Source organism: Lactuca serriola, chromosome 9, assembly GCF_051521515.1.
Source record: "Lactuca serriola cultivar US96UC23 chromosome 9, Lser_US96UC23_V15, whole genome shotgun sequence".
Classification (NCBI taxonomy): domain Eukaryota; kingdom Viridiplantae; phylum Streptophyta; class Magnoliopsida; order Asterales; family Asteraceae; genus Lactuca; species Lactuca serriola.
Window position 1 is genome coordinate 90,999,303 of NC_136416.1, and position 14,182 is coordinate 91,013,484.

Here is a 14,182-nt window from a genome sequence, read left to right on the forward strand (position 1 = left end):
AGTGAGGAAATAGTGAAACTGGGAGGAAGAGTACACGGGATGAAAGGTTCGATCAGCCTGATACCAGTGAAGAGGACGAGTACACCCAACGTAAGGATCTGGTACGCGCAGCGTACCCGCAGGCGTTGACTTTCGTTGACTTTTAGGGTTTGGTCAATAAGTGGGCGTTTGGACCATTGGATGGGTAAAATGGTCTTTTACCCTTCTATGAGAGCATAGGAAGGGAATAGTCTTAGCCTTTGAGGGCCTTTATTAAGTTGAGATATTTTCTGTGTGTAATCAGGCGGAAGCTAGATCAATGTTTCGAGTTCAAGATCATTCGAGTTACCCGAGGTGAGTCTTCTCACTATACGTTACCTAGAGTGGTATTTATATGTGACCGGAAGGTCTTATGTGCTTGCTTGAGTTAAGCATCTTGTCTATGTGATATTATGCTATGTGTTATTGATCGGATCGGAAGGTCCGATAATTTATGAGGCTGGAAGGCTCAACCAGACCGGACCGGAAGGTCCAACAAAATATAAGGTCAGAAGGCTCAATTAGACCGAACCAGAGGGTCCAACGAGCTAGACCGGACCTGAGGGTCCAACGAGTTGCAGGACCGAAAGGTCATCATGGGTAGGACCGGAAGGTCTACCAGAGTTGTGGAGCCGGAAAGTCCACTGAGACATATTGACCTGAAGGTCACAGCCTCAAGTGGCTAATTTATATGCATGTGGTATTTTGGGGAACTCACTAAGCTTCGTGCTTACTGTGTTATGTGTTATGTGTTTCAGGTTCTTATCAGGATCGCGGGAAGGCGACGGCTCGATTGTACACAGACACAAGAGAAAAGAGTCATAAACGAGTATCCTGGATTTGAATAATTACTTTTGAAAACTATTTTGAAAAATATTATGGCATCGACACTTGTGGTTTTGAGAATTATTTATATGTGGTTATGATTTTTAAAACGTAAAAATTTGTTTGAAAATTTACGTCATTACAAACTGGTATCAGAGCCTTGGTTTAAGGGATTCGGATACACCTTCGGGTATGTGTGGACTCAAACTGAGGATTTGAGAAAAGTTTTCAAAAGGAACGATTTTTCTAAAAATAGGTAAAGGAATTTTAAGAGAAAGATGAAACGAGCAGTGTATACAATCAGCCAGCGCCCGAACGGTGATTTCCCAAAATACCCTTACTTATGTGTTATAAGTTGTTATGAGATATGTTATGCATGCTAGAGAGTAGGCTGGGTATTTCATATTTTAGGTCTAGAGTGGCCTAATTTGTGATGCCTTAGCCTAGAGTTACTGTTATCTGTGATTTGCTTTTGAGTATGCGTGGAATAAGAGTATCCAGCAAGAATCCTTTTTAGAGAGGGATCTGAGTAGAGGAGTAATCTATGTGAGATACCTAGATGAGCATTTGAGGAGCATTCTGAGAGAGTAGTCAGATACCCTCTAGGGGTGGAGTTGCTTGATCTTGGTGATACCTTTTGAGTACGAGTATAGCAAGAGGATTTGTAACCTAGAGTGGTTGTATGTGTTGATAGAGATTATTCGATGCTCGAATGATGCTTGCTTCGTGCTTTGTGGAACTCTCGGTGATGGGAGTTAGCTACTAAGTGAATATGATGATATTCAGGAGGTAGATGGCTGGCATCGCTAGGAGTTCTTCAGCAGCTGATGGCAGAGAAGTGTGAGCACCTAGGAAGAGCCTAGGGGTGACCGTGGTCAGATGAGTGCGCTGACAGGGTAGAGCATTTTGTTGGGAAGCGGACACATGTAACGGGATGGGAGAACGAAAAGGTTGATCAACTACTTAGGAAATATGGGATGGACTGTGTGGAAAGTATGGTTAGATGTGGCAGGTAGTATGGGCCCGTACTACTAAAAGCAGAGGACCCATACTTGATGTCGGGAGTATTCTGGAGAATCTAAGTAGCAGATTGAGATGTGATGACATGGTTCGAGTACCATGGGTTGTAGCAGATTGAGAGGTGATGTCATGGTTCGAGTACCATGACTTGAGGCGGATTGAGAAGAGAGAATATGGTTCGAGTACCATGATCCGTAGAAGATTAAGAGGAGATAACATGGTTCGGGTACCCTGATTCATAGCAGATCGAGAGGTGATCACATGGTTTGAGTACCAAGACTCGCGATGGTTAGTGCTTCTGGTTTACCAGTTATTTTGATGTGGTAGGTCAAACTGAGATCAGATATGAAAGAGTATGGATCCATAGGGCTATGTAGAATGAGTTTCAATGGAGCATACCTTGAGAGGGAAATCGAGTTAGTTTCTGAGGGATTTTTGGTGAGATGCCATTTGGGGTCGCAAGACTCAGGGATGAGTAGAAGATGGTGAGCTATGGAGGAGTACGACCTGAATTGAGGAATCGTCCGATAGTGGGGATACCATTTCCTATGACCGCATGGTGCTATTTTCTATGAGGAACATAAGGGGTATAAGTTTCTGAGTTGGAAGTAAACCCTGTGGGGTAGCAAGCATGGTGACCTTTTCACCAGAACATTTGGGCGGTATGTTGGCTGCGAGATATTCTTGTACCAGGAAAGAGTCATTAGTGGGACTAAGACGGATGAGAACAAAGAGGTGCCTGGTGGGGAAATGGTACTTCTACTAGTAGTTTCCAGTGTTTAAAAAGGAGTATACGGGGGCAGTGGCCCTCGTGGTCTACATTGTGTACCGACAATGAGAATCAGGTCTGTGTTTTTTTGATTATTCCCGATTTGGGAGGCTGTTTGAGGAGTTAGAGTCGAAGTGCGTGATAGGGAACTATTTCCGGATTAGAGGCAGATTGGATTCGGAACAGTGGGGTTTTTGGCGGTGTGTCAGTCTAAGTCTTCGAGGTGACTAGATACATTCATGTGGGGAGGATTCTAAGATTTTGTTAGGGACGGAAAACTTGGAGAGTATTTTGTTAGGAAGGCCCTAGGATGATTGAGTAATACTTTTAAGACTCAAGTATGTCATGACGGATGAGTCAATCTTCTGATTAGGCCGTAGATGTGCCAATTGGGTGATTGTTCGAACCCTGAGTGGAGGAGAACAAGTTCTCTAGTTGGGGGACCAGAGATCCATTCTTGTGCAATCAGAGAAATGGTTATGGGAAATTGCGGTGCGGACGCATGAGCCCGAGGATGAGGCGAGGTGCTAGATGGATAGATGTATGAGTTTAGGTTTAAGGAAGGATAAGTGAATTGGAAGATTATTTGTGGCCTGTGATTTTTGGGGATAGCATATGCCGAGTTCGAGTGCGATCGGGTCGCTGGATTACGGATGCAATAGCTGAGATTTGCAAGTGAAGGTACAGATTGTAATCTATACCCCCGGAAGGGCAACCGTTGATTCATCAACCAATTTCAGGGTTAATATGAGTAGTTCCGTGTGGGTAATGATCAGTAGAGGGGGGTTTCGGGTTTTCGACATCATGTTCTAAGCCATTGATGATGCCTCGGTGTTTCAAATTGGGAGATGGGATACTCTGAGGTTACAAGTGGTGCAAGAGGGAGATCGGTTAGGGGATTTTGCAAGAGCAATGTGGTATCCAAGCATGGGGTCGTGAGTATGAGATATGTGGATTGGGCACACCATCGTGAGATTCTGTGTTAGTGAACCAAGCTATCTGGGTATGATGTCCTTATTCCTAGATTACTCTGAGTTCTGAGTTAAGAGCTGACAACTGGTGTAGCAAGTATCCATGGTTCCAGTGGGAGAGCTTCGGCTAACTAATGTTAAACGAGATTATTAAAGAATGAGGATTGCAGTGAGAAAAGAAGTTGTCGTGTCGGTTGTCGTCAGTAGTAGTGATGCTTACTTTTGGATGGGTATGTGTGCACCTATCTATGATGGGTCGTGGAACGTGGGATAATGGATGCAGTCTGTGGCTTCGACTTAAGGTTGAGACCGTGGGTGGTAAGAAAAAGTGTTTTAAGGCTGCAGGGAGCTGCAAAATCCATGAGTTAGCAATGGAGTGTGGTGATACTACGGGGAGTCGTAGTATTCACCAGGTAGTCAGTAAGAGGTTGTTGTGATACTATGAGGAGCCGTAGTACTCACTAGTCAGTGAGAGGTTGTTGTGATACTGTAGGGAGCCGTAGTACTCACTAGTCAGTGAGAGGTTGTTGTGATACTATGGGGAGCTGTCGTACTCACTAGTCAGTGAGAGGTTGTTGTGATGCTGCGGGGAGCCATAGTACTCACTAGTCAGTGGGAGATTATTGTGGTGCTGCGGGGAGTCGTAGTACTCACTAGCCATCGAGAGGATGCTGTGATGAGTACTCTCTGGTCAGAGCAAGATGCATATGAGTTTTACGCTTGGGTAGCCCTAATATTTGAGTTTTTGGGAGCCTGGTGGTCAAACCAAAGGTGAGACTGGGGTCTCTATATTTGTCGAGAATCGTTGTACTTTGATTTAAGTTGTGGTGGTCACAACCCAGGGGAATTGGAGAAGTAATATACACGTGGGTTGCGGGTCATGAGTCATGAGTTGAGTGCTTCATTGGGTCGAGGGGTTTCAACTATGGGTCAGACCAAACTCTCGAGTTTGAGTTTGGCTCTGGTGGTGTGTTCGGTAGGCGAGATGAGATTCTGGATTTTGAGGTGGATTCCGTGTTGAGGGGTATTGTTTATCATCTGAGGTCTTAGAGTTGTGCAGGACAGTACTCGGGTACAGGAGGTACCGCAAGATGCATGGAATTATGAGCAATAGACGACAGAGGTCGGGGTTGAGTCGATCTCCGGTTGGGAGTGTAGCATTCGTTGGGGAAAGGTGAACTTCATTTACACTAATGATTTACATCTCCTTTATTCTCTCAGAGTAATGTATCTTCGCATCGATACCTGTAATAAAAATAAACCGAGTGGGTCAGGTTGGGAAACCTAGTGAGTACATAGGGTTTTCAACCCACAATAATATCGTTAATTTGTTTATTCACATACTTTATGTCAAAAAATTACCCCGATTACTCATCCCCGTTATTTTCTTTATTCTTAATGATCTACACTAAGAATCATCTATTCTTCAATATCTATTCCTAAGGATTTTCCTCAGGAATAGGCACGAAGTCCATCGCTGCCAGGGTTTATCTAATAGACACTAAGTCCATAGCTGTTGATGTTATGTGTTAGGCACAGCTGCCAATACTATCTATTAGGCACTAAGTCCATAGCCACCAACGTTCATTCATAAAGCACTAAGTCCATAGTTGCTAGAGTTTTTAGAGTACATTTGGTGAACACATAATTCAAAGGTTATCTATTAGGCAAAGTTGACAATATTATCCATTAGGAGCAGCTGCCAGGATTTTTAGAGTACATCTGGTGAACACATAGTTCAAAAACACCTACAGGTTGCGAGCCTACTAGTGTTCCACTGGACTGTCTAGAATCGTCTGTGGTTGTCATATATACTCTACTAGATGACTAGACCAGCGTTAACGTCAAGCTTCTCATCATCTTTCGCCTCTCCATATCTATATCATCTTTCATATGTCATCATCTATCATCTTTCATCTAACCATCTTTACCCAATATATTTTTAAGTATAAAAATACATATATATATATATATATATATATATATATATATATATATATATATATATATATACATTTTAAATCAAGTAAAACATGTATAAATCGTTCATCTAGCATAGATATCAGGAATACCGATAATAAGCACATGTAGCATGTATAATTATTAAATATTTCATATCTATGTGTAAAATGAAAGTAACTATGCACTCACTTGTTAAACAGATGACTCGAAATTTGGGCAGCGCTTCGCTTCGTACAATTTTTTTTTCCTTTGACGAAACCTAGTATCATTATTACTAAGTTTTAGTCTAAGATTTATTGCGACTAGTTATTAATCTAGATTTATCATTAACTCAAAGTCTACTTTCATGATCTATCAAGTAAGGAACAACCAGGTAGGATCAAATTGGAGGTAGGGTCCGTTTGGTATACGAAGTATACTGTTTGGAAATCTCACTTTAAACACCTCATTAATCATAGCCTAGACATCATCCCCGTAAGTAGATCAATCAATATAATGACTATGAATCACTGTTAAATCTTTTTTATAGGTTCATAATAACGATAATGAACTTAAACATAAGTTATACTTAAAGTATGGTAAGCATAACTCATTTACAAGGGGGTTTAGCGAGAAACTGGGTTGTGCGCGGTCAGAACTTCTGAGTCGAAAGCTCTTCTTCTCAGGGTATTCTTCCGATTCGAGACTCACTACTAACTCATAGGGAGGGCTACAGAAAACGTCTTAGTACCTTGGGAGAATTGGGAGAGAAATGGTTGAAGAGGTGTGGCAAAAATAAGTGACTTCCTTAAACGAAGTCAGATTAGGACGTTCTCCATATGCACGCTCTTGGTTTAATGTATACTATGAATTTTACTTTAGATTGCTAAGGCTAAAAAGTATTTCGCCAAAAATTTACGTTTTATGATACGTGAAGCCGTGTCGGTTTAATCACAAAACTTGGAAGAGTCATAACTTCTTCGTTATATGTCGGATTTCAGCGTTCTATATATGTACGGAATCCTTGTGACATATACTATAAGTTTGGTTAAAATTATTTACTCTAAATAATATTCAATAAAAAAGTCACTTTCAACGCTTATTATCTCTAAATTGATTAGCCTGAATCTGCGGGCGTTACAATTATCTCCCCTTAGGATGATTACGTCCTGGTATCATCAAATAAATAGGGCTTGTATAATGACTCCATATGTTATCTTTTAATCCTAGGTAATAAACGTAACTCTTGGGTATCTGAATCGTGGACTTCTTAACTGTTGGTGGCGCTCAATTTTGGACTTTCAATCACAACCTTCGAGTTACAAGCTCGATCCTTATTGGAGACTCCTACTCCTTCTCAAACAAACTTAACTTAAGATAAGTTATTTGCTTCGATTATCATAACAGACCGATGGGTCATGTCCTAATGACTTCTCATCGTATGATGCAATGCATAGGCTCGCGTCTTTTAGAGCCAAATTCCAAAATGGAATATACCTTTCTTCGTGTTCTAATGCGATATAATCATATTCTACTATGTAGCACTCCTAGCTACAAGCTTCTTACTTTAACGGTGATCGAAATACTTCTATTGATCGCTTCGGTTATCTTCTTGGTCATTACTAAAACGATGGTAACGGCATACATGAACAAAATGGAATCAATTACTGACGCCTTGGTAACCTTGTGACTTTCCCTGATCCAAGTGTGAGACATGTGCTTCTAGTAGTATAGGCTTTTATTACCTTTCACACCTACTCATACTCATCCCAAGTATTGTCTCGCAGTCCCCAAGTTCTTATTTACTAAAATCACAAAAGGATTTAACACAAACGAATGTGTCCTTCTTACTACTCCTAGATAAGGTTTAGACGCGTAATCCTCCTTACCACTCCAAAAAGTTATATGTCAGTTCTAATACTGTAATTAAACGTTTAGAAATCTGACACATAAAATTTCTAGATCCGGTCCGCAATAGACCATAGATGTGATAGCATCATAAAGAATATAAGATATATTATAGTATAAATCATTTAGCACATAAAAGCAATTTAGGCATTTCCCCTAAATAAGTTAGTGCTCGTGTCTATTCATACATACATCCTAAATATAGCAGACACTTATCTCACATTCATCACTTAGCATTCTAAGTTTAAGTCTAGAAATAAATCTTTAATCCTAGTTCGCTTAAACTAATGCTCTGATACCAACTGTGACATCCCCAAATTCACGGTCATTTTTAAAAATTTATTTTTGCTTATTTTAAAATCAGAGTATCATTTTTGAAGAATATTATTGCGGAGTTTGTCCCAAAAATATGATAAATATATTATCAAAGCATTTCGAAGAAATGTATTTTATTTATATTAAAACATTGGGATGTCATCGTCAATACATAAACATAAGCATAAACAGATCTTATATTCATTTACACTAACGTTTTACATCCCCTTTATTCTCCCAGTGTAATGTATCTTCGCATCGATACCTGTAATTCAAATAAACTAAGTAGGTCAGGTTGGGAAAACTGGTAAGTATATAGGGTTTTCAACCCACATTAATATAGTTAATTTGTTTCATCATATACTTCATATCAAACAATTACCTCGATTACCCATCTCCATTATTTTCTTTATTCTTAAGGATCTATCCTAAGAATCGTCTATTCTTCAATATTTATTTCTAAGGATTTTCTTAAGGAATAGGCACGAAGTCCATCGCTGTCAGGATTTATCTAACATGAACTAAGTCCATAGTCGTTGATGTTATATGTTAGGCACAGCTACCAATGTTATCCAGTAGGCACTAAGGTCATAACTGCCAACGTTCATTCATAAGGCACTAAGTCCATAGTTTCTAGAGTTTTTAGAATACACCTGGTGAACATGTAGTTCAAAGGTTATCTATTAGGTACAGCTGCCAATATTATCCATTAGGCGCAACTGCGAGAATTTTAAGAGTACATCTGGTGAACACGTAGTTCAAAAACACTTACAGGTTGCAAGCCTGTTAGCATTTTGCTGAATTGTCTAGAATCGTCCATTGTTGTCATCTATACTCTGCTAGATGACCGGATCAGCGTTCACGTCAAGGCTTCTCATCATCTTTCACCTCTCAATATCTATATCAGCTTTCATCTCTCATCATCTTTATCATTTTTCATCTATCCATCTTTACTTAATATATTTATAGATTTAAAAATACATATACAGTTTAAATTAAGTAAAACATGTATAAATCGTTCATCTAGCATAGATATCAGAAACATAGATAATAAGCACATATAACATGTAATATTATTAAATACTTCATATATGTGTGTAAGATGAATCTAATTATACACTGTAACACCCTGTTTTTCAGGTATTTTCAAATTCATCCATTGGTTTAAATTATAAGTCAATTTGGTCCCTAAGTCCAAGAATTATGCCTTGAAGCCGTAGTTGAATTTTGGTAATTTGAGTTGGTTGACTATGCTAAGCGTACATGTGTCTATGCTGTGTGTACTAGGGCGCGCCCTAGGACAGGGTGTACACTCACATACGTTGGGCATACTCACGTTAGAAGGAAACCCTAGATTTTAGCATTTGGAGGGTATTTAAGCATCATGTTGGCTCATTTCCTTTCCACCTTTCAGCCTCCACTCCTTTGGAACGTTTTTGCAATCCCTAATATTTGATTGTGCCTTTTTGAGCTCAAGTGTGTGCTTTGTGGTGTGTTCTTAGTGTGTTAGAGGAAGAACAAGATTCTTGGAGAAGCTTTGGTGAAGGAGCAACTTGTAGATCTAGGATTTCTACCCTCTTGAGAGCTCAAGTGTGTGCTTTAGTATTAAGACATGCATGACATAAAGTTGGAAACTTTATCGTTTGGAACACCTTTTTGGACCTAGATCTGAAATTTAGGCGTTGGACTGAAATGAATAAGTCCATAATCACGTCTTGCATGGCCATCGCGTATGTTGGGCGTACCAGGGTGTACGCTAGGCATAGGCGGTCAAGGACACGTTTCTGGTCAATGTGGTATACGTTGAGCGTACGGTTGAGTACACCCCGCATACTCAGCTTGTTAGGTTTTCATTTTGGGCTTTAATGTGTTGGGTCACCTTTTTGGGCTTGGATTCTTGTGCCCTTATTAGTCCATTTAATTATGTGTATTTTGGGCCTAGTGAATTTTTGGACCTTGGAGTAAGACCTTAATAGGAGTTGGGCCCATTTTGGAAAATTGGGCCAATTATGGGCCTTGTGTAATTATTCATTATTGGGCCTTTTGGATCAAGATTTAGGCCTGGATCTTAGACCATCTAGGGACAGGGTAAAAGTGGCCATTTACCCTATGTGTGGTTTGTTAGTCAAGGATTGTAATCCAATTATTAATTGGATGTTTATTTTGGTGTTTTAGTGCGGGGATTTTCGGGAGCTAGCAACTGAAGACTTTCAGTGTGATTCGACTGTGTGAGGTGAGTTTTCCTCATTGTACTTGCGGGTCGAAGACACCAATGTCGGCTCTTGGATTGATAGTCTGTTATGAATGTTATGTTATAGTGATCGGTTAGATCAGTATCCTAATAGATAGCATGATGCTATGCTTAGTGATCTGTAAGATCTGTTTATTTGTTTGCTAGCTGGGTAATAGTATGGTTATCTGTATTATGTGCACATGTTTGGTTAGTGGATGAGGCTTCAATGCTTTTTGCGTAAGCCAATAGGCCGGGGCATTCCAACCGGATGATTGAAGGCCTAGGGTATTCCATTCCGAGGATGATTGGACCCATAGCATGTTAGCATTCTAACTCGATGGTTGAGAGGTCTAGAGTATTCCAACATGATGGTTGATTGGTCCGATAGTATGTTGGCATTGCAACGCGATGGTTGAGGGGTCTAGGGTTTTCTAATTTTGTAGAAAAATGAATTAGATGGTCTTCTACATTTTTTTAAGCTTCTTTTACAAACAAAATTATAAATTTCTTGGTCAGCCAATATTTTCATTACAGCCTTTTTTATGGTTTTTATTGTATTTTTATACAAACTTATCAAACATTTCCCTATAACTCTTTTTTAGTTTTTATTATTTAGGAAGGTATTTTTATAAGACTTTTCTATAAATGTTTGTTGTAAAAAATGTATTGAACATGAAAACTAACGTAAGAGAAAAGTTAACTTTTTCAAAACTTTATAAATGTTAGATGAAACAATTGTCATTAAAGAAAACAATAATTCATGCCATTTAATAAAAAATAAAGCAAACACCACCTATTACATTTCTTACCTTTGTTTTAATTGACATCTAACCTATTTCACTTAAATAATTGTTTGGGCTGTGAATTGGATTTTACAATTTCAAGGATAAAAGACGCCACTATCCATCATCACCTCCATATCAACTTTTTCAGAATCCTCAATTTGTGTCGGTAAGTAACATCTTCCAATTTCAAATCTTCCCTTCTAAAACAATTGATCAAAGATTGATTGTACCTAACTGGTAATCTCTACACATGTTTTCTGATTTTTCAGTAACTGCTATTTAAAAATCGATATGTCATTTTGCAACTTGAAATCTACAACGACTCTTAATTCTCTAAAAAATGATTACTCAACATTTAGTTGAGATGTTCATCACCTTTTCATTAGTATTAAAATATTTGTTATTAATTTTCAGGTTTGCTAATGGTTTCAGCAGCCATGACAATGATAGGTTTGGACATTTGATACCTTAGACGGTTATTTCAAGATTTTAAACGTACGAATGATTAATAACCCAATCTTCTTATATATAGGATTACTATATTTTCAGTTCGTAAACGAGCCATATTATTCCAGTATTTCACATGGTATGGATATCTTTCATTGCAATGTTTTGCAAAAGTTGTGTTTTTCCAATCTAATCCTGATCTTATCTGTTCAATGTATTGCCGAAATGTCAATTCTACCCTTCATCCTAATCTAATCCTGCACCAAGAGAGAAATGATGCTTCTATATTATTTCGAGACCTTGAATTCTTTTGTGGGCAGGAGGATTTAAATTGGCAGCTTCGTAATTCTTTCTTATTTGCTTGGGAAAAGGGCCAAATATTGATGGTATAAAATTAGTGGTGGGCTCCATATTTGAGTCCAAATCCATTGGACCTTCTAGATCTTTCATTATTTGAACTTTTTTCCATTCAATTACCATTAACTCATTAAGTTAACAATTAATGTCAATATTATAAATATATAATCAATTAAAACACTCAGTTACCATTAAGTAAAAATTTCTTTAAGATACCCAAACCAAATTCCTAATTCTATTACAAAATTCATGCGAAACCATTAACCGAAAATCCTCCATCAACAGCAATCGTTTGGCCAGTGATGTAAGAAGCTGCAGGTAAACAAAGGAACGCCACCATTGATGACACTTCATTCGCTTCTGCAACACGATTTAGAGGAGTTCTTGATACAATTCTTTCCAAATACTCCTCATTCTCTAGCAACTACACAAAACAATTTGGTAATATAAATTATAAAATTCCAATATGATCATAGAGAAACAAAAGGGAAACTGAGAAAGATGAGAAGATCAAGATATTACATGTTGGACAAGTGGAGTTTTAGTGTACCATGGTGCTACACTATTAGTCCTTATGTTATCTTTAGCCCATTCACATGCTAAATTCTTTGCAAGCTGATTCATTGCACCTTTGTAAAGAAAAATCGAAGTTAAAAACATAAATCCCTTTTCCTTGAGAAATTACAGTCTAAAGAATTGGAAAATTGGATAAGGGGAAGTGTATATATACCTTTGGTTGCTCCATAGATGGAGCCAGAAGAAAGGTGAATAGAACCTGCAACTGAGGAAATGAACACGATGCTTCCGACTCCAGAAGCTTTTAAAAGAGGGTGTGAAAGTTGACACATATGGTATGAAGATTCCAAATTGGTAGACATGAGCTTGGAATACTCTTCTGGAGTGTAATCGGTTGTAGGTTTCCTGATGTTTGTTCCCACATTGTTTATCTACAGGAAAGAATTTTATGGAGGATGTGTGTAAAAGCATTCGTAAAACGCAACTCATTTCTGTTTAACCTAGAAATGTCTATCCATTATTCAAATAATTAGGAAAGAGCACAAACGAATTGTGGATCTAGAATTGGTTTCGAAAAGTAACAATTGAACGAATTGTGGATATAGAAAGTTGGAGAGAAGCTTGTTTCAAAAGATGGAGGCTCTAGCTGATAATTCGCGATATAAAATAAAACTTTGTAATGTATGGAAGCAATTAGAGAAAAGTTAAAATTTGAAACAAAATCGAAACAACTTACAAGAATGTTGAGCTTTCCATTGAAGATAGAGGAGACTTTTTGTAGAAGCTGTTCGCGTTGAGGACGAGAAGTTGCGTCGCAAACGGATCCGGTGACGGTGAAGCCCTTGGAAGACCATTCTTGTAAGCGGTGGTTGAGCTCAGCCTCGTTGCGAGAGCAGGTGTGCACCGCCGCCCCTAACACAGCCAATTCCTCCACCACAGCGTAGCCGATACCACGTGTGCCGCCGGTGACGAGAGCAGTCATTCCGGCAAGAGACCATCTGGAATTTGTAGTTGCAGTTGCAGAACTGCTCTCCACCGTCGTCATAATCTATGTATCCTGATTTGCTACGTTTGTTTGGCAAAAGACAATTTCTTCCGCTTTTCAATTGATGTTCAGTTGTTCACACCCTTTTTGTTGCAATGCAACGTGGAATTTTATGTTATCTAAATTCGCAACTTTATATATATATATATATATATATATATATATATATATATATATATGTGTTCCATTGAGATTAAAAATAAAATAGAGATCTCGAGATTCAACCTCAGCCACGTATTTCACATCTGCCGTAATAACCTTCCGGCGTACCGGCGCGGCAAGTCTGGAATAATCATAAATGATTACACAGCGTCGCTCATTCTTTTATCCTCCGCCACCATCCCCACCACCACAACCGCCACCGCCACCACCTCTAACACCAGTCGACTCCACCACTGTCACCTCCATTACTTATACCACCGCTATCTTTGTCAACACTACATTTTCTGTCACCAACTGTCGTAATCATATATGATTACTCATTGTGTGAACAGACATATATGTATAATCATTTATGATTAAGCATATATGTATAAACATGCATAAATATATATGATTATACCTTTCTGCCATATAATCATTTATGATTAGGCATAGTCCGCTGCTGCCGGTACGCTGGAGCGTCAGAGCGGCAAGTAAGAAATATGTGGCTGAGGTTCAATCTCAAGATCTTTAATTTTTTTTAATCTCAAGGGAAGCTTCACATATATATATATATATATATATATATATATATATATATATATATATATATATATATATATATATATATATATATATATATAGAGAGAGAGAGAGAGAGAGAGAGAGAAAGGTAAGTTCAATTGAGAAAATAAAAAATATTGAGAATAGGAGAATCATTCTCAACCAGTCATTTATTTTTGCCGCAAATGCATCCGTTGTACCGACGAAAATGGATAAGGAATACACATTGTTTCTAACAAAACATGTTTTTTAAGTTATACTAATAATTACCTTAATATATAAAAAAAACATAGTTTTTTTTTTTGTTTTTTTAATTTTTAAGAAGCT

General features: G+C 38.4%; 1 protein-coding gene and 1 long non-coding RNA gene across 3 annotated transcripts; one reads left to right on the forward strand and one right to left on the reverse strand.

The window, feature by feature from the left end:
• Positions 1 to 10,891: 10,891 nt before the first annotated feature.
• Positions 10,892 to 13,268, forward strand: LOC145073394 (uncharacterized). Of its 2 annotated transcripts, XR_013691338.1 has the most exons (3): positions 10,933 to 10,951; positions 11,200 to 11,235; positions 11,318 to 13,268. It is a non-coding gene; the product is annotated as an uncharacterized LOC145073394 (long non-coding RNA). The 2 variants fall into 2 exon arrangements; XR_013691337.1 differs by having other exon boundaries at positions 10,892 to 10,951; positions 11,200 to 13,268.
• Positions 11,725 to 13,150, reverse strand: LOC145073393 (tropinone reductase homolog At5g06060-like). The gene is made up of 4 exons (XM_079019943.1): positions 12,842 to 13,150; positions 12,320 to 12,536; positions 12,112 to 12,218; positions 11,725 to 12,013 (listed from the first exon to the last, which is right to left on the reverse strand). The coding sequence occupies exons 1-4, from the start codon at positions 13,148 to 13,150 to the stop codon at positions 11,837 to 11,839; spliced, it is 810 nt and encodes a 269-aa protein (XP_078876069.1). The 3' UTR covers positions 11,725 to 11,836.
• Positions 13,269 to 14,182: the final 914 nt, after the last annotated feature.

What these genes read in the sequence shown, in the direction of transcription:
- LOC145073393 (XM_079019943.1), bottom strand. Translation starts at nt 13,150, where the DNA reads ATGACGACGGTGGAGAGCAGTTCTGCAACTGCAACTACAAATTCCAGA. An exon ending in ATGGAAAGCTCAACATTCTT is followed by an intron (nt 12,537 to 12,841) that starts GTAAGTTGTTTC and finishes TCTTTCCTGTAG; the next exon opens with ATAAACAATGTGGGAACAAA. An exon ending in CATCTATGGAGCAACCAAAG is followed by an intron (nt 12,219 to 12,319) that starts GTATATATACAC and finishes TTCTTTACAAAG; the next exon opens with GTGCAATGAATCAGCTTGCA.